The sequence below is a fragment of the Protopterus annectens genome, chromosome 7.part0 (assembly GCF_019279795.1).
Source record: "Protopterus annectens isolate FY-2018-M chromosome 7.part0, PAN1.0, whole genome shotgun sequence".
Taxonomy (NCBI): Eukaryota; Metazoa; Chordata; order Ceratodontiformes; family Protopteridae; genus Protopterus; species Protopterus annectens.
Window position 1 is genome coordinate 1,204,224,340 of NC_056739.1, and position 25,652 is coordinate 1,204,249,991.

Consider the following 25,652-nt stretch of genomic DNA (forward strand, 5'->3'; position numbering starts at 1 on the left):
GTCAGTGCAAGTCCCCTAGGACATTTAGTTTGCACACCTACTAGGGATGCAGATATCCTGATGTGGTACTCCCAAATACGACTGAGTGTTGTGCACCGCGTTGTGTAATGTCCTCACCGGTCAGAGCAGATCACAAAGCAGTAACCCTTAAAATACATATAAAGGCTGAACTCCCAGCAAACTCCAGAACCTTGAATAACTTTTCCAAGGCTAACTACCTCCTAGTATGTGAAGGCATAGCTAAATTTCAAATCCCCTCCCCAAACTCTGAGAACATGGTGGCTTGTGTGTGTTTACAGAAACCCCTGTACAAACGTGTAAATAACTGCATGGAAACAGCAGTACCAAAATGAAATGAGAAACTCCAAAAAACAAGCCCCCTTGGTAGACCCCAGTATAAATAGGTTGTATAACAAAGGAAAGAAAGAAAATCCTATCCAAAAATAGAAAGGGCTATGCCCAAAAGACAAATGACTTCCTCATCAGTCTCAACAAGCAACTCAGGGGATTAATCAAGTCCACCAAAGCCAACTTCGAGACAAAAATAGACTCCCTGGCTAAAGATAACCATAAGGCATTTTACGGAACCTTAAACGGGACACCCACAGTGTGCTGAACTAATACTAAATGGAATTTCCTATACCAAACTGGGATATAACATATTTGCTGACTGCTTAAATTTAGCTCCAGTTTCATCCTCCCTCAAAAAATACACTCTACCATTTCTCCACCAGCTGTCACTAAAGAACAGGTCCTCACTGCACTGTCCAGAGCTAAAAACTCTTCGTCATTGAGTCCTGGTAATATCCCAGGATGCTTCATAAATACTCCCTAGGGAATGGAAGATTGCAGCTGTCATCCTGCTACATAAAGGCAGATTATCAGCGGACCCAGGGAACTACAGACCCATACGCTTGACTAGTCTTGTATGCAAGACAATGAAAAGAATTGTTGTGAAACTGATAAAACAAAGATAAAGGAAATTATTAGAACCACTTTCAAAATGAAATAGAAAAGTACCACTGAAGACGAGGAACCAAAACCTCCAGCACAATTTCTTTTATTCACACAGCAGATGAATTTTGTAGCAGCAAAACAATCTCTCTTAGCGCCTTGGCTAAAACACAGCCTTTATAGAGTATATTACAACTGAAAATGAGCTATTTTTATATAAAACATTTAATTAACTAATTAATCAAGCACTAATTCAATAATATGATCAATTAATTGTTAAAAATACAAATGGTTTAAAAACCCACACATTCAAATAAAACTTTTCCAGTTGCATTCTTTATTTAATCATTTAGGTTGTAATGTATTATATTTCAATGTAACAATTGATTCCTTCTTCCTTAATAAATATTTAACCATATCCTCACTTAAAAATTGTGACTTAATTTGTTTCAACACTGATACTTGTAAACTACTAAAATCTCCCTGATGCATCCTATTGAAATGTCCAGCTATGGGGCTTATAACCTTATTATTTTTAATGTCCCTGACATGTTCCTTTATTCTTTCCCCTAAACTTCTTTTGCTTTCTCCTATTTAAAAACTTCCGAAGGGATATTTGATAGCATAAATAATGCCAACACTTCTGCATGTAAAACAACCTTGTATATAAAACTTCTTACCATTTATTCTTTCAAAAGTTGCTACTACATGCTGACATGCTGTGCAATTTCCACATGGAAGAGTGCTAATATGAGACAATTCCCTTATTGTTTTCTCTACGGGTCTTTGGTACCGTGGACCAAGAAATCCTTCAAATTACTTTCCCTTTGATAGGAAAATTTTAGCCTTATCTCTGCAAGAGAAGAAACTTCCCCTTTCACTGTGTTCCAGTAGTCTGTTAATAGTTGCTGTAACTTGGTAGAAAATAATGTATATTTCGAAACATAAAACCGAATCTTGCCTGGGGCAAGACCTTTTTCCTCTGTCATATATATTACTTTGTCTTTTGCCCATTTCCTTCTCTCTGTGTCCATATATTCTGTTATAACTGTCCATAATTAATCTCTCGTTATACCCACTATTCACGAACATGGTTATTGTTCTCTTAGCTTCCCTTTCTGATTCTTGTCTGTCACTACATACATAGCCTATTGATTCTCAAAATTTCTCCACAAGTGATAGATGTCAAAGTACGTTCTGGATGACAACTTGATGCATGTAGCATATAGTTAGGCTGATCAAACTTTCTATATGTTTTTGTCTTAATCTTTCCATTCCCCAGACCTTCCAGGGTAACGTCTAGATAATTCACTATTGTTCCCTCCTGTAAACTATCATATTTAATTTGATATCTACTTTCATTCAGATATTTAATGAATGATTGCACCTCATTACTTCCCCCTTGGCATATAAATATGGGGTCATCTATAAACCTGACATTTTTTTTGACATGATTCATATAAAAAGTACTTCTGTATATATGGGTAAACTCTACCAAACCCATAAACAAGTTTGCATACATGGGGGAAAAAGCCGCCCCCATGGCTATACCCTGCATTTGTTTATATAGGTTTCCGTCAAACTCAAAAATGTTGTTTGTCAAACAGAAATGTATTAGTTCCTTTAATGTATTGAGTTCTTGGACTGTCTCCCAAAAAATAATCTAATGCTTCCATTCCATACTCATGTTGTATGCTAGTGTACAGGCTTATGTCCACTACCAAAAAATACATTTCTTCCTCCCATTTAATGTCCTCCAGTTTCTTCAAAAAAAAAATCAAATGAATCCTTAATGCAGGATGGTAATTTAACCACTTCTTTCAATAAAAAAAAGGTAAAAAAAACATCCTAAATTGTGGGTAAAATAACCACTAGTTGACACTATGGGGCATCCCGGAGGATATTGCTTATTCTTATGTATTTTTGGGACGCAGAAGAACTTGGTCATAGTGCTATCTTTGCTAGAGGATTTATTGGCAACATCTGATGTTAAATAATTTAAATGAACTCCTTTGTTTAATAATTTTTCGTATTCCCTTTTAGCTTGTTTATAGGCATCTAAATTCACTATATGGTAAACTTGTTCATTGTTCAAATGTTCCATACACATTTTATAGTAATCAACAGATTTCATTATTACTAATTGGCCCCCTTATCAGAGGGCTTAAACACTGTTCGATCATTTTCACTCAATCGTTTCAATTTGATCCATTCATTCTTAGACGTGTTGAATGCTTTCTTAGCCTTATTGAATTCACTCATTTCCTTTTCTAGCACTAAATTGAATGCGTGATAGATACACTGAATGCTTTCATTTCTAAACGGTGGCATAAATGTGCTTTTAGATGGTATTTTAGTAGTATCTAATCTACTATAAGCATTAATTTCTACATCTGAGTCACACGAATAGTAACTATTATCACTAGAAGACATTGTTTCATTAACACATGAATTACTTTCAGTATCTATGAAAATACTCCCTCATGTGCATCTTGCATATCAATTTAAACAAATCCCCTTTTAGCTCATAGAGCCTAGGCAAAACTGAGGGAATGAATTTTAAACCCCTCTGCAGTATAGACATTTCTACTTCATCGAATATGTGACCTGATAAATTAAAAACACAGGACTCCTTTTTAATACAAAATATCTTGTTAATATGTCCATTTACTACGTTTGTTGTAAGGACCATAGCCCTGGTTTCTGTTTGCATCTTGTCCATACCAAGAGTTTTTCTTGGTACCATTTCTAGGCTCCGTAGAGTCTTGAAATGTTCTACAAAAGGATTCCTCATTATTCGGTCTTGGCAGCCCTGGGAATTGTTCATCCACTGTCTTCCTCGTCATTGGAAGACGCCGCACTTTCCCATGAAAAGCAAGCATTAGTATGCTGGGGCAGAACTTCCTGTTATTCTTGGAACCTTACTCTGTGGCGTTTAAGCTGCTGATTGGATGTTAACAAAAACGCTGCCTTCCGATCGTAATCGTGAAGGTCCTTTTGAAGTTTACTTTTTTTGCGGTTGATTAGTTCTTTCTCACAGGAAGACAAACGATCGTTCATGTTGCCTAGGAAGGATTCCAAGGCAGAGTTAGATGTCTCCCTAACCACATCTGCACACAATTTCTCGGTTTCCTGAGTTTATCCCTTTTTAGTATATCCCTTTCAGTCAATATCATGACCCATTCACTGCTGCATCGGCAAGCAGCTGCTGTCCATCTCTCATGGAACACTCGTTCCTGTTCCTCTGATAGAGCAAATGGAGTAGATGGACTTTTTACAGCCCAGAGCCCACGAGGTGTAATTTTTAGCTCCTGGTATCTTAGATATAGGAAATCTTTAGACGGTGGACCTATCCCAGTTCAGTTTTGACAGGGGCAGGTCATGCTTACTAAATTTGGTGGACTTCTTTGAGAAGGTCACTAGAGCCATGGATGAGAGCAAAACAGTACATACTGTTTATCTTGACCTGGCAAAGGTATTTGACACAATACTTCACTCTGATATATTATACACAAACTCACAAATTTAGGCATAAATCCCTATGTCACCAAAAAATAGCTAAATGGCTCACGGGTGAGACACATGGAAGTTAGGGGTGGGGTAATCCACCTCCACCAAGAGCCCTATTACTAGTGGTGTCACACAGGACTCAGCACTGGAACCTGTCCTGTTTGGAATGTACTTCTTTGAAGTCATGGCAAATTAGATGGCCTTTGGCTGACCAGATTTGCTGATGACTGCAAGCTGGTGCAATCATTGAATCTCCCATAGATGTAGATATCCTCCAGGAAGGTCTGACGCAGGCAAATAACTGGTGCCAGAACATTGGCCTAAACCCAGAGCAAAAAATGCATAAGCATACCCTTTGAGAAGACCACCACCCTTGCAAATTACAACACCGATTCAAATGCAGTTTGGACTAATGGATGGGAAATTGCAAATTGACCCCTGGCTTGTCACCTGCACCCCTTATGGATTGTGGCAGTTTGCAGATGACCTAAGACACAGGCATTTACCAAGGCTGTTTAAGTTCCTTGACATTGATAATTGAGAAAATTGGGGGCATGAATGCTTAAGCTTAAAAAGGCTCTAGGGCCATTAGCCTAGTAACCTCCTATGATCAAAAACAATAAATATGATAGACATAGAGCGTTGGTTTCAACAATGCCAAACACTGGTAAATTACACCTTTAAAATATCTGCACCTGCGTGCCAGTTGGTTACACAAGTCTCAAAGTGATAGCAAGTCTTAACTAAAGAGTTAACTTTAGCCTCTGCATTCCCAGCATTTCAGACATGAGGGTACTTTTTTTCTGCAGTGGTAGTTTTTGCCAGAAGGCAAGCAAATCCTAGGAGTTGAGGCACTGATGCATTGTATCCTTCAAAGACGGAGTACTGCAGAAGTGGAACATGTGTTTGCATATCTCTGCTGATTTCTGTTGTTTTGAAGCAAGTGGCTGTAGTCATGCTAAACAAGGTCAATAAGGAAGCAACAAAGCAGAGGCACAAATCTGCAGAAACATTCATTTGAAAAACACCAAGCAGAACCTGGAAGTAGGAGCCTCTAAATACCAAACAGAGTTGCACAGCTAAACCCTTATAATTTGTATACAGGTGACTTATTAAAGTCGTACAGAAAAAAAAAATGTTAAGACTTTCTCCCTAAGCAAATGTAACTTTGGACTTCATCAGAACAGAATTCAGAATGGAGAGAGGATTTAAAATATGAGCATGTCACAAAATGGGGACTAAATGTAAAGTTGTAAGGATCCTAATTTGTTTACAAAGAAGGTATAGCTGCTGTTATAAAATAACAGCATTGTTGAAGAGCACACGGAGTACCCACAGTCCATGAACATCTTTTTAAATGTTTGATCTCATGAAAAAAAGTTTGTCGTCGTACATCACAACCTGAACATTTGACCTTTCACCATATCTACTTTTAGTTTGTGGGGGTAAAAACTGTTGTAATTGAGAAGAATTACTGAAAATAGGTTTGCAATAAATATCTGAGGTGAAGTCATCGTCCTTATACTGAATGATGACACCTAATTAGTTGACAGTATTCACGTTGTATGTGTGGGTGAACCACAAAAATTCGGTAGTCGAGTTCAAGTGCTCCACAAATTGATCTGGCATGCCTGGTGGTCCATTCCATAAAATAAATATCATCAAGGTAATGAAAGTATGATTGATAAAAATGGAAAAATGGGTTGTTGTTAAATACAAACTGTGTTTCTCATTGGTACAGCACTAATTTGGCAAATGTAAGAGCACATGCAGCACCCATAGCCACACCTCGAATCTGTTTATAAAATTCTCCTTAGGAAAGTAGGACATTTATTGTCCATGAAGTCAGTCAAAATACGAATATCCTTGCCGGACAGGAAGGAATATTGTAGAAGGACTTCGCTGAAACAAACCAAACCAAGGTCTTGTGTATAGGTGAAGCGGTCAGTGACATCATTAGTCTGAGAACCCATGTGTTCACCAACACGTAAACCATTGAATCTACTAAGGAAATCCCATGAGTCCCTTTAGTAAGTGTGGGGTGTTGGAAAAAAGTCCATAAAGATCCAATTCACAAAACTTCTCAAAGGTGGAGCAGTATTGTAGTGTATTTTATCTGGGCACTAAATTGACAAAATTTCTTTGTTACATTTGTTTAAATTCATATTTATCAACATACTTTTTCAATTTGAATGTTATGCCTGTCTTTTTAAATGTACCACAAAAACTTTTTACTTGGAGCTCAAGGGAATAGCTTTATATGTTGTTCTTTTGTGAAAGAAGCTATACTTCTATGTAAGCTTGAATTAGGATCTTCACAACTTTAAATTTAGTCTCCATTTTGTGACCTGTTTATATTTAAACCCTCCTTCCATTTTGAATTCTGTTCTGATAAAGTCCAAAGTTACATTTGTTTAGGATGAAAGCACTAAGCATTTTTTTTATTTCTGTGTAACTAATAATTTTTATACTGGTGACTTTTTTTTATCTGTGTAACTCCATTTTGTATTTGGAGGCTCCTGCTTCTGGATTCTGTTTTGTGTTTTTCAAGTGGTCATAAGGGAGACTACTGAGGTGGTCATCACCTATTGTAATGGGAAGGAAAGCAGAAGGGAGGCACTGAAGGTACTGTACATATCACTTAGTTGCCTATCGGGCCCGGATCTTCCAAGTTACTCATGGGCTCAAATCATTGCACCACAGGTACCAGTATGATTCAGGCCTAGTCCATGTGGGTTTAAATGACTTGAGACGTGCTTCCCTAGACTATATGAAGAGAAACATTATGGAGCTCTTTGTGTGTCACAGAGTGGTATGTGTTTAGCATTGAGCAACATTCTACCTTCGCCAAGGATGACGCCACAGTGTGAACAGAAAATGACTGACTTTAGTAATTGGCTTAGTTGTTGGTGTCATCCTATGGGATACAGTATTTGTCAGCTTTGCCAAAGATGGTCTGCACCTGTTCTCTGTAGGTTTTTGAATATTGGCTAAAACATTGTACTCCCTCATAGTCTTTTTTTAAGCAATGCGATATTGACAAATCTTCCAACATAACAAAATTTACCCAAGGAAATCTAAAAGGTGTGGTGTTAATGCTCAATGCCAAGAGTTTAAATAAGAAGCTCCACTCCATCCAATCTCTCCTCACCTTGGAGAATGCGGGCATTGTGAAGTTACCGAGACATGGTTTAAAACTACAATGAGTACCCTGACAGTGCAATACTTTAGTGCCTTCCACACATTTAGACCAGCAACTACACAGACAGGAATTAAAGGTGGAGGGGTCTTGATGAACAACAGTAACAAACATATGTCTAAGTTGGTTAAACAAGATGATGTACTGGAGTTCCTGCATGTATAGATTACCATAGACAAAGTCCAATACCGTATTCTAGCAAGCTACAGATCATCCTCGTTGTCCCACAAAACCCATATCTTCTACTTATACTTATTGGAGATGATCATCATTCAACCAGATATCAGTCGTGGGGAACTTTAATTATTCCTCTGTAAACTGGGGATCCTACATGACCCTAAATTTGCTGGTGCAAAGATTCCTAGAGTTTGTAAATGCAAACACCCCGGACCAGTTAGTGCATATGCTCACTAGAGACACAGACATATTGGACCCAGTACTCGCAAATATGGGAGAACCTGTCAGATTGCCAGCTGGCTCACAGACAGGATCCAGGAAGTTGGGATTGGAGAGACCACCTTCACAAAGAGGTTTGTTGCCAGTGGAGTCCCACAGTATTCTGTGCTGGGTCTGCTCTTTTTTGACATCTATTTTTCAGAAGTCTAGGGCCTATGGTTTACAAAGTTTGCTTATGACTGTAAGCTAGGGACAATTGTTGACCCCCCCCCCCCAAAAGATACTCACATCTTACAGGAAGGTGTAACACAGTCAATTGACTAGTGCAAAGGCCACAGCTTAAAACTGAATGGCAGGAAATGCATAATAGTACGTTTTGGGAAGTTGGCCACCCAGGAAAACTACCCCATTGATAAAACACCCCTAAAAGTAGACACAGTAGTCAGGAATTTTGGGACTTGTGTAGATAGTAACCTGTCTTTCCACCAACATGTGTTTGACGTAGTAAGAAAGTCATTCTGTGTCAACTTATAAGTAAGGGTATGGCATCTAGGTTCAGGGAAGTCATCATGCCACTGTACTTGGGCCTCACCAGACCCATCATGTAGTATAATGCCCCCCTCAGTATGTACCTGACTAGGCACATGCAACAGCTGGAATGCCCACAGAAGTTCCTCAAAAAAGAAGTTGTGGAAACACACTGTCTTTTGCAGATTATCTCAAAGCCCTGTCTCTATACTCTTGTTTTCTACAGACTTCTGAGAGGTGATTTATGGCTGGCATGCAAGTCATTCTTGGATCCTGCTCTGATGGACCTTTTGCATACCTCCAAAACTAATTATACCAGAAATACTAGATCTGAGGATTTAAACTCTGCTTCCAACCTAAATAGGACATATTGGAGGGAGACGTGTATCTTAGAGAATCTCCATTCTCTTGAATAGGCAACTCATTCATGTGAAACAGAGGCCTTCCCTAACCCTTTTCAAGTGCAACCTGGACCAATGGGTTGGATATCAAAAATTCACCGCTTGTCTAGTATCCATGTATCTGATGGACAAAGGCAGCCATTAAATCATGCCCTAACTAACATACACCCCTTAAAATAATCTCTAAGGCACAGTAACTCGTGAGAGACCATTGGGTTGTTTACATAGGCTCCAGCGGTAGTTAGCCTAGTACACACCTGCAAACCTGTCAGCTGGCATGGAGCCAACATATTTCTTTTCAGGCGCTTATTTTTTGAATTTGTCCTTTACAGACTACAGCTGTGCTGGTCATTCCTTTACTTTTTTCAGTTTCCCAGTTTTAAGGCTGTGCCAATGGAATTCTGCATTAATGATATTGTTGGTTCCTTTCTGCACCCTTTGCTAGGTGCAGGTCTTTATGAGCAGAAATTTTTACTTTGCTGTATGAATTCAGAAATATCACTGGACATAGCAGACATGCTTAGAGTCCTTTTAGTGATAAATTTCTAAATGACAATTATCTCCTTGTCATTGGTGATGTTCCCTAAGGGGAGGCATAGTCCAAAGAGGGGTGTTGCCCTCTGAACTAACATGTGAGCATGTGTGGGCAGGGAAGAGGAACTTGGGTAGGGCATTTAAAAAAAAAAAAAAGACTGAAACACTGACACCCAAGCCCCAAAGATGCACCTAAGATCCACTACCAGCAAAGGGGTTCAGGCCAGTTATAATGAGGTTCAAGGGGGAAAAAGACAAATATCTCCTTGAATAATTAATAATTTAACTCTGTTTTGTGACTGGGAGTAGATTAATATTTATCTGACATCCATTTGGAACTTGAGGGTAGGCATGCAACAATATGTTCTTTTTGTAGCCGTTGAACACACCAACGTTTGCTTTGTGTATTAATTCTTTTCATCTTCTGTTTGAGGATATTTAAAAATGCTCTTGTGGTTACTGTTAGTCCATGGCATGAGAGCATTTCAGACTTAACTTTCATGTGGTACTGCATTAAATTACAGTTATTCACTTTAGAAATGAGAGAGAATGACCCCATGATGCAAAGTAATTTAAATTTTAGTAGTTGAGAAACATAACTTTATGTAAGGTTGGAAGTGATAGGATAAAATACAGCAGATAATAGTCAAGACTATAGTAATAAAAGTAGATACGACAGTAATAAAATCAGTAGCTGTTGCATTTTATAAGCTAGAAAATAGGTAGCACGGACTTGATGGTCCTAAATTCCAATATGATTTTGCTTTTCTGTAATTAGTAAAATAACAAATCATGTATTGTACATTATGACTTGTTACCTTTCCAGAATATTGATATTTCACATTAGTTGACGCCAATCCAATCATAGTAGTTCAGGGTTGTGTACACTAGAGCTTCCTGATATGTAAAATTGGTAGAGAATCCGGGGGGGTATATGAGTGTATGAAGTTTAAGATGGCAACATACCAAAATACTTTTCTGATATGTGTTTTGATTACACAATATAGAAAGAGAAGTGGTAGCAGTTCATTCTGAACTTAAGTTTGAGTGTTTGATGTTTTGTATGAGTCACTTGCTGATTCACAGACTGACTGAATCAAATTCATAAATTGGAAATATTTTAAGAAATGTATAGGTTAATGAATCCCTTGGATTCCTAACTGAGTTTGTTTTTTTTTTTGAAGGACTGGGATATGCTGATGTGGAGAACAGAGTACCATGTAAACCCAGCACGGTCATGCGTATAGCAAGCATCAGTAAATCCCTCACAATGACTGCCATTGCCAGGTTATGGGAAGAGGGCAAGTTGGACCTTGATGCACCAGTACAGAAATATGTCCCTGAATTTCCTGAAAAAGAATATGAAGGAGAAAAAGTAAGTAAAATTGAAAAAACTACGTATAAACAGAGTAACTTGTGTCTAATGTGCATTTATAGCTCATTTTACTTGCATTAAAATTCTGGCTAGAATTTAATACACATAATTAACGTTTACTCAAAAATAAATACACTTTGCATATTTCCAAAATATTTTTTTTGCTTGTAGATTCTGAAATAACATCTAGTTCACCGAACTTCTAGGCACTACAGAAATGAACTGTCAGCACAGTATCCTCTCTTTTGTACCTATGGCTGACAGCCACACATTGTCCAAATGATTGTGAATCTGGTCCTTGACTCTTAACTTCTTGATGTGTATCTCCTTCCTTCCTTTTGATATGTAGACTTAACTTCCCTAGAGAAAATTGCCTTGAGGCCCAAAATAATTATTGGGTTGCCTCACAGGGTACAGAAGCAATCACTGTGAGCCTAGTCCTCTGAATTACAGAATTAATGATGTTCTTCATCTCACATTGCTGCAGTCCTTACACTTGGGTAGTCCGCTGTCCTCGGTCGGCCCGAATATCAAAGTATAAGGCTGACGTCGGTCAAGGCGCATTTGACTGACATCAGGACGTCAGGGTACAAATGCGCATGACTGACGTCATATCCTCAGTCTTTTTTGCCGCATGGTCCGATGCAGAAGCAGTATTGCAAGTGCCGGTTGGCGTTCTGAAATTTTTCGATTTCGGAGTTTCAGACCGAGTCAAAGTTGGCTAAGTACCCCGTTGGGGAATATTTTAGTTTTTTCTTGCCTCAGTGGTTTACCGGATGTCAGAAAAAGTGAATAATTGTATTTCTTGTGGGAAACAGATACCGCATAGAGACTATCATACTTTGTGTATTCCTTGTTTAGGGCCTGAGCACGACGTTGTTGGGTGTCGCTCTTGTGCTAGATTCAATAAGCGCACTATAAAGAGAAGATTAGATTGTGCCAGGTTAGTCTTTGGGAAGCGGTGCAATTATAAAATGCCGCCGGATGCTCCGGCGCCCGCTTCAAGAAGCGCAAGGACAAAGCAGTTAAGCCTAGGCTAGAAGAACCGTCCGCACCGGACGCCGGTTCTTTAGAGGTGTCGGTGGAGCCGGTGGTTCCACCGGAGGTTTCTTTGGGATCCCAGGGAGAGACTTTGTTATTGCAGGATGTGGCCTCTCAGGAGGCAGGTCAGGCTGATGGGGCTTCTCAGGTTACTATACTCCCTCCCTGCCTAGGGTGGTTAGGCCCTCTCCTTCTGTTTCCAAGGCTTCTCCCAGAGGCAGGCCAGGTTTAGCTTCAGTTGGTGTCACCCCTAGTTCTTCAGGAACTGTGCCCAAGAAGCATATGCTTAAAATGGCAGAAGATTTGATTACTTTGATTAGGGGTTCTTTGCCCTCCTGATAAGAGACCTAGGGTGGAGCCTGAGCTAGGGAGTTTTGAGCAGGCTTCGGATGTTTCAGAGTCTTCGGCTGAAGACTTGCAGGAGTACTCTCCTTATTCTGATTCTGATGTGGATGATTCTACTCCTTCTGCTTCTCCTCCTGAGGATTTTTCTTTTCAGAAACTCTTCATTCCATGAGGGAGCATTTTAAGTGGGAAGGTCAGGACTTCTCTGATTCCAGGAAAAGGCTTAGGGAATTTTTGTTTTACCCCAGCATAGGCCTTTGGCTATACCTCCTGTTTTGGATGTAGTGGAAGATGTTTTTATAGAGGCTTCTCTTAATCCTGATTCTTTGCCTCCTGCTCCTGTTAAACCGGATAGGTATTACAGGGTGCCTGAAGCTCATAAGTATCTTTTTAAGAGTCCTAGGGCAGACCCAGAAACTGTTAGCCAGGGGCCTAAAGGTGTTAAGGCTTCTGTTGTCAAGAATCCGGTTCCTGCAGATAAAGAGGCCAGGGCCTTGGATAGATGGGGAAAGAAAGTTTATACTTCTTCCACTCTAGCTATGAGGGCTTTGAATTGCCAGTTTCACATGTTGAAATACCAAAACTATCTCCTTTCACAATTGAAGTCTAAGGTTGATGCTCTGGCGGAAGGTATTGATTGTAAAGAGTTACAAGATTTAGTACATGTTTCTGAACAGGTGGGTAAGCATTCTTTGCAATGTGGTTTTGATGCTGTACAGGCCTCGTCTAGGGTGGCTGCCACTGGGTCAGTTCTTCGCAGGCACGCCTGGCTGAGGGATCAAAATTTATCTGACCATGTTAAAACAAGGATTTTAGATGCTCCTTTACAATCTGATGTGTTGTTTGGTTCTCCTGTTGAGGCAGTTTTAAAGAAAATGGAAGACAAGGCTAAGTCTATGCAGACTGTTAAAGATTTTTTGCAGGTTCAGCCTCCAAAGTTTAGTAGAAATTGGCCTACTAAGGGGTGGACATATCCTTCTTATGATTCCCAGTCTAGGGGTAGATCTAGACGTGGTAGGGCAGAGCTCAGGGCTCTTTCAGGCCTAGAACAGGGAGTTCTCCTGCACAGTCTTGGTGAGGGCAGGGGTCAGTCCTTTCGTAAACAGACCCAATGACCTACCTTTTCAGCTGCCAGAGCCTTCTCGTCTGGCAGCACCTTTGGGAGGAAGGTTGGCACTTTTCAAAGAAAATTGGAGTTTAATTACCCAAGACAGATGGGTATTGGATATCATACACCACGGCTACAGGTTTTATTTCCATACCTTGCCTCCTTTCAAAGGCATGCCAGACGTTCCTCCTCAACAAAGAATAGAGGCTCACAAGCAAATTTCTCTGTTACTCCAAATAGGGGCCATACAGCCGGTCCCTATGCCAGAAGTGGGCCTAGGATTTTATTCTCGCCTGTTCCTAGTACCAAAGAAGGGGAACACGTGGAGACCAATTTTGGATTTATCTATCCTCAACACTTATCTGGACATTCCCAAGTTCAAAATGTTGACGTTACAGCAGCTTTTACCTCTGCTGGGCAAAGATCATTGGATGGTAACTTTGGATCTCAAGGAGGCTTACCTTCATGTTCCTATCAGACTAAGTTGCAGGAAGTATCTGCGTTTTCGAGCTGGGACTTCTCACTATCAGTTCTCTGCATTGCCCTTTGGCTTATCTACTGCCCAGAGTGTTCACGAAAGTTCTGGCTCCAGTGATAGCTTTCTTCAGGCTAAAAGGAATACAGATCTATCCTTATTTGGACGATTGCCTGATTCTGGCTCAAGGAAGGGACAAGCTTCTTCATCATTTGGAATATGTGATAGCAGTGCTAAGATGCCTGGGGTATTCTGTGAACGAAATAAAGTCCAGTCTAGTACCCTCTCAGGACATGTGCTTTCTGGGTGTAAGACTGAATACAGCATCCCAGATGGCCTTTTTGACCCCGGACAAACAAAAGAATCTTTCCCTTTACTTCCATCAACTATCTCATCAGTCCGGGCTGACTGCAAGGACAGTCCTTCAAGCCTTAGGGTTCATGGCATCTTGTATTCTGGTGCTTCCCAATGCCAAACTGCATATGAGGAAGCTACAATGGTATCTCAAAAATGTATGGACACAGCACTGCCAGGATCTGGACACTGTCATTCAAATAATACCTTGCATTCAAAAGGAATTTTTGTGGTGGGCTCAGGAATGTCACCTAAGCAAGGGAATCTCTGTGACCCGGCCAGAGGCGAGTCAGATTTTAACGACAGATGCCTCAGACAAAGCTTGGGGAGCTCATCTAAATGGAAAGTGGATACAAGACAAGTGGCCTGCCAGACTACAACATCTACATATCAACTTGAAGGAGATGTTAGCAGTCCAGTTTGCATTAATAGCTTTCAAGGATTTACTTCTTCCAGGGCAGGTGTTGATTCTAACAGACAACACAACTGTCATGTGGTACATCAACAAGCAAGGGGGAACACATTCTTATCCTCTATGCAGGCAAGCAATGATTTTGTGGGAGACTGCTCTCAGTTTACAGCTCAATCTTCAGGCAAGGTTTCTGCCGGGAGCACAGAACTCCTTAGCAGATGTGTTGAGCAGACGAATTATGGATCCCCACGAGTGGAAATTGGATCCTCATGTATTTCAGAAATTGACAGTGTCATGGGGAACTCCAGACATAGATCTGTTCGCTTCTCCACTAAACCATCAGCTGCCAAAGTTTTGCACGAAAAGGTTTCATCCCACAGCTTGGAAAGTGGATGCTCTTTCTTTCAATTGGAGCAATCTTCATGTGTATGCCTTTCCACCTCTGCCTCTCCTTCCAAAGGTACTTCTAAAGGTCAGACAGGACAAGCCGAGGATGATTTTAATAGCTCCAGATTGGCCTCGACAGCACTGGTACCCATTACTGAGAAGTCTGGTTCGGAAGCCTCCATGGCCTTTGCCTTCGATTCCACACCTGTTGTCCCAGGAGGACAGTCATTTGCTCAATGTCAAACTTCACTCTCTTCACCTAACAGCCTGGCATATTCTGTTTTGAACCATAGAGGGTCTCAACTTCCACAACAAGTTTTGAATGTTATTTTGGAAGCTAGAAGGCCTAGTACAAGGAAAGTGTACGCAGATAAATGGAAGAGATTTTTATTTTGGAGTGCAGCAAAGGATTTTGATGTTTCTGAGCCTAATTTAAGTGTGGCTCTTCAATATCTTACTGAGTTACTGGACAAAGGTTTGTCCTTCTCTTCTATTAAGGTTCATGCTGCAGCAATTTCAGCTCACTATGACTGTGATCCACCATTGTTTTCTCATCCTTTGTTCAAGCAATTTCTTAGAGGGGCAAAGAATATAAGACCCCCACGTAGAGCTCCTCCTCCTGCTTGGGATCTCAATTTTGTGTTGGAGAAACTCACTCTACGACCTTTTGAGCCTGCAGCTACTACTGAGTTGAAATATTTATCATGGAAGACTGCTTTTTTGTTGGCCATTACCTCTGCAAGAAGGGTTTCTGAATTGCAGGCCCTTATGGCGGTTGAGCCTTTCTTAATTTTCCATAAGGATAGGGATATCTTTACGTACTAATCCTTCCTTTATGCCTAAAGTGGTTTCTAGTGTGGCTTTAAACCAAACTATTCATTTGCCTACTTTTTATGCAAATCCCCAAAATAAAGGGGAAAAGATTTTGCACACTTTAGATGTACACAGGCAGTTGCGATATTATTTGGACAGAACTAAAGGGTTCAGGCAGTCTCAGCAGTTATTTGTTTCTTTTGCTTTGAGTTCTCAGGGCAAGCCTGTGTCAAAACAAACTATTTCTAAGTGGATTGGGTTTTGCATTGCTTTCTGTTATTCCCATCATGGCAAGGAGATTCCAGCTGGGATTAGGCCTCATTCCACTAGAGCTACTGCCACTTTGACAGCTTTTTTGAGGGGGGTGGCAACCAAGGATATTTTGGAGGCAGCTACTTGGAGTTCAGTGCATACTTTCTCTAGGCATTATCACCTACCACTTTACTCTAAATCCAGGGCTGGTTTTGCCACTGCTGTTTTGCAGGGCATTTTGGCAGCTCCTGCTTCCTTATAGTTTGGCCATCCTCCCTTACCTCTGCTTTGGGATTCTACCCAAGTGTAAGGACTGCAGCAATGTGAGATGAAGAACATAGTACAGTTTTGTACCTACCATAAATGTAGATGTTCAAGATCCACATTGCTGCAGTCCAATTTACCTCCCTCCTTCCCTCTGTAGTTAGAGGTGGTTGTGTGGGTTGGGTTGTAAATATTGTGTATATTGTATATATTGTACATATAATTAGTGCAAGGGTGGTTGGTTGTTTGTTTGCTGTCTTTTGGTTTTGACCTTTATTTTTAGGGTCTTCTGACATCTGGGGCAAGAAAAGACTGAGGATATGACGTCGGTCATGCACATTTGTACCCTGACGTCCTGATGTCAGTCAAATGCGCCTTGACCGACGTCAGCCTTATACTTTGATATTCGGGCCGACCGAGGACAGCGGACTACCCAAGTGTAAGGACTGCAGCAATGTGGATCTTCGAACATCTACATTTATGGTAGGTACAAAACTGTACTTTTCAATGTCTTGTATTATGGTCAGCCATGGATTCCCTGATCATCTTTTGCTCTGTGATATTTGCTTATTTTCCAGAGAATTTCCATACTGGTCCATTGCAAACTGCTGAGAATAAGAGATTAAAGCTTGTCAGCCTAGCCTATAATAGGCAACATCACTGGTTTCCTGTTGAAGCCAAAGCTACATTTTTGCCAGGAGTAGGCTAGTGATCCACATACAGCAGGGATAAAAAGAGAGAATTAACATCATTCACAGTTTCAGAGCTTCCTTGTACAAACATTTTAATATGCGTTTTGCAAAGGCTTGTGCTCTGGTTCCATCTGTACTTTACTGTAGGCATATTAATGGACTATATTGGATCAAAATGCTATTGGTAACAGTTCTTTTCTGTTTGGTGATACAGCTTGTTTAACAGTAATTGTTTTCCTCTTTAAAAAAAAAAAAATCTTTATTGAATTATGACTTATGACACAGGCAGTCATACACTTATATAAATGAAAGCCATATTGACAGCTGCTTGGTTTCTTCTTTTCTTTTAGAATCAAAACTGCCGTATTGTTTGGACTGGCATCTACTAGTAACACAACTAGCTTATTAATTTCATAGTACTTTAGAGTACTGGTGCATCTGTAGCTAGTTTAAGCATTTCAAAACTGTTTTCCGGATCATAAACCATACCCAGGCTGAATTTTGTTCTGACAACTTTCTTGGGCATAATTATTAAGTCACAATGGATATACATTTAAAAAAAAAACGGCATAATTCCTTAAAACTTTACTAAAGCCTGCTTACCTTTTGGCATTGCTCTGACTATTCTTACATCGGGTTTAAAACCCTCTGAAGTTGGACTATGATCCATATTTCAAACTTGTCCCTATGATTTTTCCATATAAATCTATTGAGAACCTGTATCAGTTTCTTATTATATTCTTCTTGCATTTGACCCTACCACTAATAGTTTTACATTTACAGTACCTCCATACCTTCAATTACCTGTGCAGTAGCTTTTAGGAACCCCTGTGGTGCTAATGCACAACGACCAAAAGGCTAAGGACTCTTTACATTCCTACTGGTATATAAAATGCGCACAATGTGGAGCTTTCTTCGTCTAGCCTTAGCTGACCGAAACCTTGGCTTGCTTTTAACACTATAAAAAGAGTATAGGATTTAGATTTGGAATTGGAGTTTATAAAGGCCTCAATGTTTATTAGCCCAGTGTATACCTGTCAATTCTCAAGCACGTTTGCTCTGCTGTAAGCGATGAGTAATGCTGTGTTGCAGTTACTTTGTCTTGTGCACCAATACAAATGCAAGTCATGTTTTTTCTTTATAAATTAATAATACCATCCACCAGTTCTATTCCCCTGATTACTTCTTAGAAGCATACAAGCTTTTCTTTCACTTTTGTTCCTGTTCAGCTCAGTCCTAAGAGCTGCGGGAAATACTGTTGGATTGTATTACTGACATAGTCTCAGGTTTTACTTGTTTTGATGATATTCTGGAAAACTTCCAAAGCGTGTCAATAAATTGGCACACTCAGGATATTATTGCTATATTTCTGAGATATCTTTGAGGCTTTATCCCACTGTTGGATTGTATTACTGACTTAGTCTCAGGTTTTACTTGTTCTTTGTGTTTCACTGTTGCAGTCATCACATTTGGATTATCTGCTTGCAGTAGCCCTCAGTCGGCCTGGATGACAAAGTCCTGGGTCCTGAGTCGGTTGCCGTCTCTAATTCCGTGACGTCAGGTAATCAGGGATATAAAACATGCAGCCAACGCCATTACATCAGTCTTTCTTGCTGTGCGGTGCCCGAAGCAGAAGCAGTTCGCAAGTGCCGGTCGGCCGACTCCTGAAATTTTCGTTTTCAAGTTTCAGAACCGAAGTCTTCAACTAAAGCTAAGTAACCCGTTGGGGAAACTTTTTCTTGCTTTTTACCGATGTCAGTAAAAGTTAATAATTGCATTTCTTGTGGAAAACAAATACCGCATAAAGATTTTCATTTGTACTGTATTCCTTGCCTAGTCCCTGACCACGACGTACCTCGCTGTCGGTTTTGTGCATTATTTAACCAACGAACTATACGTCATCGGTATATTTACGCTTTTAAATATTTCGGTTCTCGGTTCAATTATCCAGATATGTCGTCAGTTAGTCATCCGACTAACGGCATTCCGAAAAAACACAAAAATAAAGACAGACACAGACCATCTAGGTCCAAAGCTGCCGACACTTCTCTTAAGCTAGTCGCCAGTTCGCCGGTACTCAGTGAGGTGCTTTCATTACCCCTGATACCCACTACTTCTTATTCGCAGGCCACTACTGAGACCCATTCGGAGTCTGGTATGTCGCGAGATGCTTCAGCTGTTCAACCTGTGGATGTCTCTACCTTGGATGGGTTCAGAGCCGCTGTGCAGGCACCGGCTTCTGATGGTGTATCTAGGCCTACAGACTTGCATATTAAACCGACGCCACCTTCTTCTTTAAGACCTAAAGCTCATACCATGCTTAGAAAACCAAAGCCCAGGCCGCATGCTCAGGTTTCTATGCCTAAAAAACAAATGATAAGAATGGCTGAAGACCTTATAACTTTAATCCGGGGAAGCCAACTATCCCCTTCTAAGAGACCTAGGACTGAATTTGTTTATGAATCTTCTGACCCGGATTCTGAAATTTCTGACCTGGATTTGCCCTTATCTGCTTATGAGGATTCTGATGCAGAGGACTCTATTCCCTCTGCATCCCCTTCAGAGGATTTATCTTTTGGTGAAACCTTGCATACTCCTAGGGAGCATTTCCGCTGGGAAAGCCAGGATTACTCTTATTCAAAAAAGAGGCTTAGGGACTTCTTACTCCTGCCTCAACACAGGCCTTTAGCTATCCCTCCTGTGCTAGACATAGTTAATGATGCCTTTGCGGAATCTAGTTTGGCCCTTGATTCCTTGCCTCCTGCTCCCAGAAAAACAGATAGATATTACAGGGTTCCTGATTCTCACAAGTTCCTTTTCAAAAATCCTACTGCGGATCCTGAGACTATTTCACAGGTACCCAAGGGCATTAAGGCTACTACTGTCAAAAATACTACCCCTTCTGATAGAGACTCCAGGGCGCTGGATAGATGGGGTAAGAAGGTATACACTTCTGCAACCTTGGCCATTAGGGCCTTAAATTGTCAGTTTCCTATGTTAAAGTATCAGCAACATATTATTGGATTGCTTAAACAAAAATGATGTTGATTCCTGACTGTACTGAAAATAAAGATTTACAGGATTTAATGCATTCTGCTGAACAGGTTGGAAAACATACTTTGCAATGTGGGTTTGATTCATTAGAGGCCTCTTGCAGGGCTGTTGTCACTGGTTCTGTACTTAGATGGCATGCTTGGCTTAAGGAAAAATCTTTGCCAGATCATGTTAAAGCTAAATTGTTGGATGCTCCCTTAAATCAGGACTGCCTGTTTGGCAGCAAAGCAGAAGTTGTTCTTAAAAAGATGGAGGAAAAAGCTAAATCTATTTAAACTGTTAAAGATTTCCTACAAGTTCAGCCTCCAAGATTTAGTAGGCATTGGTCCTCTAAGAATTGGTCCTTTCCTGCCTCTTCCAGGCCTTCTCAACCCAAACCCAAAACCCGCAGAACCCCAGGTTTCAGTCCCAGGATAAGCACAAGACTAAGCAGTGGGGGGTTTCCACTTCCAAATCAGGGAGTAGTAAGACTCCCCCCCCTATGGAAAGCTGTCTCAATGACTTGACTGTAAAACTTCCAAGCACTTCTCAACTGACTGCTCCCTTAGGGGGAAAGATTGCTCTGCTGGCCAAAAACTGGGAACTCATTACCCAGGGCAAGTGGGTTTTAAATATAATCTCCCAAGGATACAGATTTCACTTCCACACATTACCAACCCCGAACGGTTGGGCAGATCTGCCGCCAAATCAATGGGCAGAGGCTCAAAAGCAAGTACTCTCTCTCTCTTAAGCATAAAGGCTATTCAAACTGTACCAGAAGAGGAAAAGAGACAAGGTTTTTATTCAAGACTTTTCCTGGTACCCAGAAAAGACAATTCATGGCATCCTGTCCACGACCTTTCTACCTTAAACACTTTTTTGGTGATTCCCAAATTCTAGATGCTAACTCTTCACCAGCTACTTCCTATGCTAGGCAAAGATGCCTGGTTGGCAACACTGGATTTAAAGGAAGCATACCTGCACATCCCAATCAGGGAATCTTGCAGAAGATACCTATGCTTCAAAGCAGGCTACATGCAGTATCAGTTCTCTGAACTGCCCTTTGGCTTATCTACTGCGCCCAGGGTATTCACAAAGTGCCTAGCTCCTGTCATTGCATTTTACAGGGAAAGAAAAATTCAAATATACCCATACGTGGACGATTGTCTAATTCAGACAGAAAGCCAGGACAAACTTTTCAATCATTTGGCATTTGTACAAAAGGTGCTAACTTGTCTGGGGTACACCATAAACAAAAATAAGTCACATCTGGTACCCTGTCAACAAATTGTATTCCTGGGAGCATGCTTGAACACAACTTCCCAGATGGCTTTCCTCACGCCAGAGAAATAAATTCAATTGACAACTTACTTCAAACTAGTGGCCACAAAAACCCTGCTATCTGCAAGGCAAATACTGCAAGCCTTGGGGTTCATGGCCTCCTGCATTCTCCTAATTCCATATGCAAGACTGCATATGAGGAAACTATAGTGGTATCTAAAAAGCCTATGGTGTCAACATTCTCAGGATCTAGAAGCAATGATTCCTATCATACCTTGCCTATGCCTAGAGTTTCTTTGGTGGGCACAGGCTTGCCACCAAACAAAGGACTACCATTCACTCTACACCCTGCCGCCCAAACCCTAACAACAGACTCATCAGACTATGCATGGGGGGCTCACTTGGCAGGGAAGTGCATTCAGGGCAAATGGAACCCAAGTCAAATGCACCTGCATATCAATCAAAAAGAGTTATTAGCTGTACAGAATGCTCTGACAGCCTTCAAGGACCACATTCTTCCACGGCAATTAATGGTAAAGACGGAAAACACCACTGTTATGTGGTACATAAACAAGCAGGGGGAGTACCCATTCTTACCCCATCTGCAGACTAGCCATGGCATTGTGGAACACAGCCTTGAGATACCAAGTGCATCTACAAGCTCAAGTTCCTGCCAAGAAAACTAAATATATTGGCAGATGAACTATGCAGAAAACTCATGGACCCATACGAGTGGAAACTGGAACCAAAGATTTTCAACATGTTAACAAACAAATGGGGGAGCCCAGATATAGACCTGTTTGCTTCCCCCCAGAACTACCAATTGGACAAATTTTGCACAAGGACTCCCCACAAACAAGCTTGGAAAGTGGATGCTCTGTCCTTCAGCTGGAAAAACCTATCAGTTTATGCCTTTCCTCCTCTGCCTCTCCTCTCCAAAGTACTGCTAAAGATCAAACTGGACAAACCAAGGATGATATTGATTGCACCAGACTGGCCACGTCAACACTGGTACACCCTCTTGTGCAGTGTGTCACTGTTGGCCCCATGGCACCTGCCTCTGACCCCTACGCTGTTGACTCAGCAGGAGAACCAGATTCTGCACCCTCAGCTTCAAACCCTGAACCTATCAGCCTGGCTAATTACCTAATCTCTCCCTTACCATCCCTCAGTAAACCAGTGATGGATATCATTTTAGAGGCAAGGAGGCCTAGTACTAGAAAATCTTATGCTGAAAAATGGAAAAGATTCTGTGCCTGGAACCAATCTCAAGGGATGAGCACAGCAGCGCCCAACTTACCTAAGATTTTACAATACTTAACTGAGATGCTTCACAAGGGACTTTCTTTTTCCTCCATCAAAATTCACGCCTCAGACATTTCAGCTCATTATAACACAGAACCTCCCCTCTTCTCTCATCCATTGCTCAGGCAGTTCCTCAGAGGGGCCAAAAATTTAAGATCACCCAGGAGAGCCCCAACACCAGCCTGGGACCTTAACTTTTTATTGGAGAAACTCACTCTTCCTCCTTTCTAGGCAAGCTGCTACTGCAGATTTAAAATTTCTTTCTTGGAAAACAGCCTTCCTTTTAGCAATTACTTCAGCAAGAAGGGTATCTGAATTATAGGTCCTTATGGCAGTGGAGACTTTCATCAACTTTCATGCGGACAGGATGTCCCTCAGAACCAATTCCTCCTTCATGCCCAAGGTGGTATCCAGTGTGGCTCTCAATCAGTCCATTCATTTGCCAACCTTCTTTCCCAAACTACAGAACAAAGGGGAACGGATGCTACACTCTTTAGATGTGCACAGACAACTTAGATTTTACTTGGACAGGACTAAATCTCAAAGGAAATCTGAACAACTGCTGGTGGCATTTGCTGCAGGGGCAGAGGGAAGGCTATTTCAAAGCAAACCATTTCTAAATGGATAGGCCATTGCATTTATTTCTGCTATAAGCACCATGGAAAACCTGTCCCACAGGGGATCCGACCCCATTCAACCAGGGCTGCATCTACCTCTACAGCCTTTCTCAGAGGTGTCCCTACCAGGGACATCCTAGAAGCCGCTACCTGGATTTCTGTACATACCTTCAAGCATTACCATTTGCCAATTTTCTCTAAATCCAGAGCTGGCTTTGCCACTGCAGTCTTGCAGGGTCTTCTAGCTGGTCCTAATGCTATCTAAATTCCTCCTCCCATCCTTAGCTTTGGGAATCTACCCAAAATGTGATGACTGCAACAGTGAAACACAAAGAACATAGTACAGTTGTGTACACTTACCATAAATGTAGATGTTCGAGTGTATTCAGTGTTGCAGTCCTGGTTACCCTTCCTCCAGCCCCCTGATTTCTTTGGCTATACATCTACTCTCCTTTGCTATGCTTAAAATATTTTTGGTGTATTTGCTTTTTTATTGGAGGTATATCCTTGTATAGATATGTTTTATTGCTTCCCATTAAGGGGGTACATCTAGGGCAAGAAAAACTGATGTAATGGTGTCGGCTGCATGTGTTTATACCCCTGACGACCTGACGTCACGGAAGAAGAGACAGCAACTGACGTAGGACCCAAGACTTTGTTAATCAGGCCACCTGAGGGTTACTGCAAGCAGATAACCCAAATGTGATGACTGCAACAGTGAATACACTTGAACATCTGCATTTATGATAAGTATACACAACTGTACTTTTTGATGATATTCTGGAAAACTTCCAAAGCGTGTCAATAAATCGGCACAATCAGATAGGATGATGTTGCTATATTTCTGAGATATCTTTGAGGCTTTATCCCTTATTCTATGCACAAGTACTTTTTGGTTTGCCGTTGTTAGCTTTCCAAAAGGAAAATTAACGAAAATATTAATGGAATTATCTTTAAGTACTATTTTTGTGTGTGTGTGTGTGTGTGTGTGTGTGTGTGTGTGTGTGTGTGTGTGTGTGTGAAGTTACTTTTTTAAATTCACATTTTAGCAATTTTTTCTCACAGATGCTTGAATATTAACAATGTGCATATACCTCTCTGCCTGTATTTCTGTAATCCAGTGCTTTAAAAATATATTTAGACAGAACAGTGTACTCTGTATCTGTGTATAGTATAAACCCAGCATTTTCTGTCATTAGCATTTCTTTCCTACAGTCTGATTTGCATTCTTATCAGATCTTGTATTTTCAGTCTTCACTGTTCAATCTGTATTGCTTCTGTAGTATTCCCAAGCAACACATTTTCATGTATATTTTCGTGATATCTACACACTTCTCATTTTCATGTACCTCTTCATCGATATGCAGTTTATTGTGAACATACTTATCTTGGTTTTTAAACATCTCAGTAAAATGTCCTTTGCTAGCATAAATTTTAAAAAATTTATCAAAAGTATGGCAAGGCTTCCTTTCATGTTTATAGCTGCACCTGTTAGATGAAGACCTGAGTTTTAATTTTGCCTCATCAACTAACATATACATAGCTTCTTACCACCTCTAAAGTTATCCAGCATCCATTTGCCCTTCCAGCACTAAAAAACATTCTACACAACTATATTCCCAGTTGGTCATTGCAGTCCAGTAACCAAAAACTCCTGTCTGTCTTCAAGCCTATCACATCTGCAGGGCATTGTCTGTACTCGTTCAAGGTTGCTAATGTATCCATCAGGTCAGAAGCCTCCCTCCCATCTTTCAAAACCAGTCTGAAATACTTCCTAGCTAAAATGTTCTCTCAGAGATCTTGCTCAAAACCAGGATAAACTATATCCCTAAATGTGAACAAGTACATTTTCATTTTTTATACCTCCTTACTCTCCCTTCTTCACTTACTTATTCTATCAAGTTCTCTTCCATAACGTTCTCTCTAAATATGCCCTAAGCCTGTTTTCCCCTTACTTCCTGTTACAATTCATGTTTTGTATTTAACTTACCTTTACTTTCTCTACAAACTGTCTAAAATTTCTGTGAATATTAAATGATTTTCATATGACTAGTATCAATCAATTCTTAGCCAATCTTTTATATTGAAAGACATGTCTGGAGCATTTCTCTCCGGGCCTCCTCTGAAAATTGGCTTTGTTCCAAGTCGGACTTTCCCGGTCAATAAATGTTAAATAAATAAATAAATAGTAACACTAATTTGTTATTTAAACTGCAGATTTTTTTTTTTATTTTTGAAGATTGTAAAATTATTTTTCTTAAAATGTTCTGTAGTAAGGTGAAGCTTTTCTCCCCTATCCTCTCCTAAAAATGGTCTTCTACCCAGTCATACTTTCCTGATAATCGATGTCAGTAAATAAATACATTAACTTTATGT

The 25,652-nt window shown here is 40.5% G+C and overlaps 1 protein-coding gene across 1 annotated transcript in view; it reads left to right on the forward strand.

Annotated features, from left to right (window-relative positions):
- LACTB (lactamase beta) overlaps positions 1-25,652 on the forward strand; it is a 405,242-nt gene that overhangs the window by 36,605 nt on the left and 342,985 nt on the right. The window contains exon 3 of the mRNA XM_044077823.1: positions 10,707-10,897. Coding sequence (XP_043933758.1) covers positions 10,707-10,897 — 191 coding nt within the window. The remainder of the gene's footprint in view (positions 1-10,706; positions 10,898-25,652) is intronic.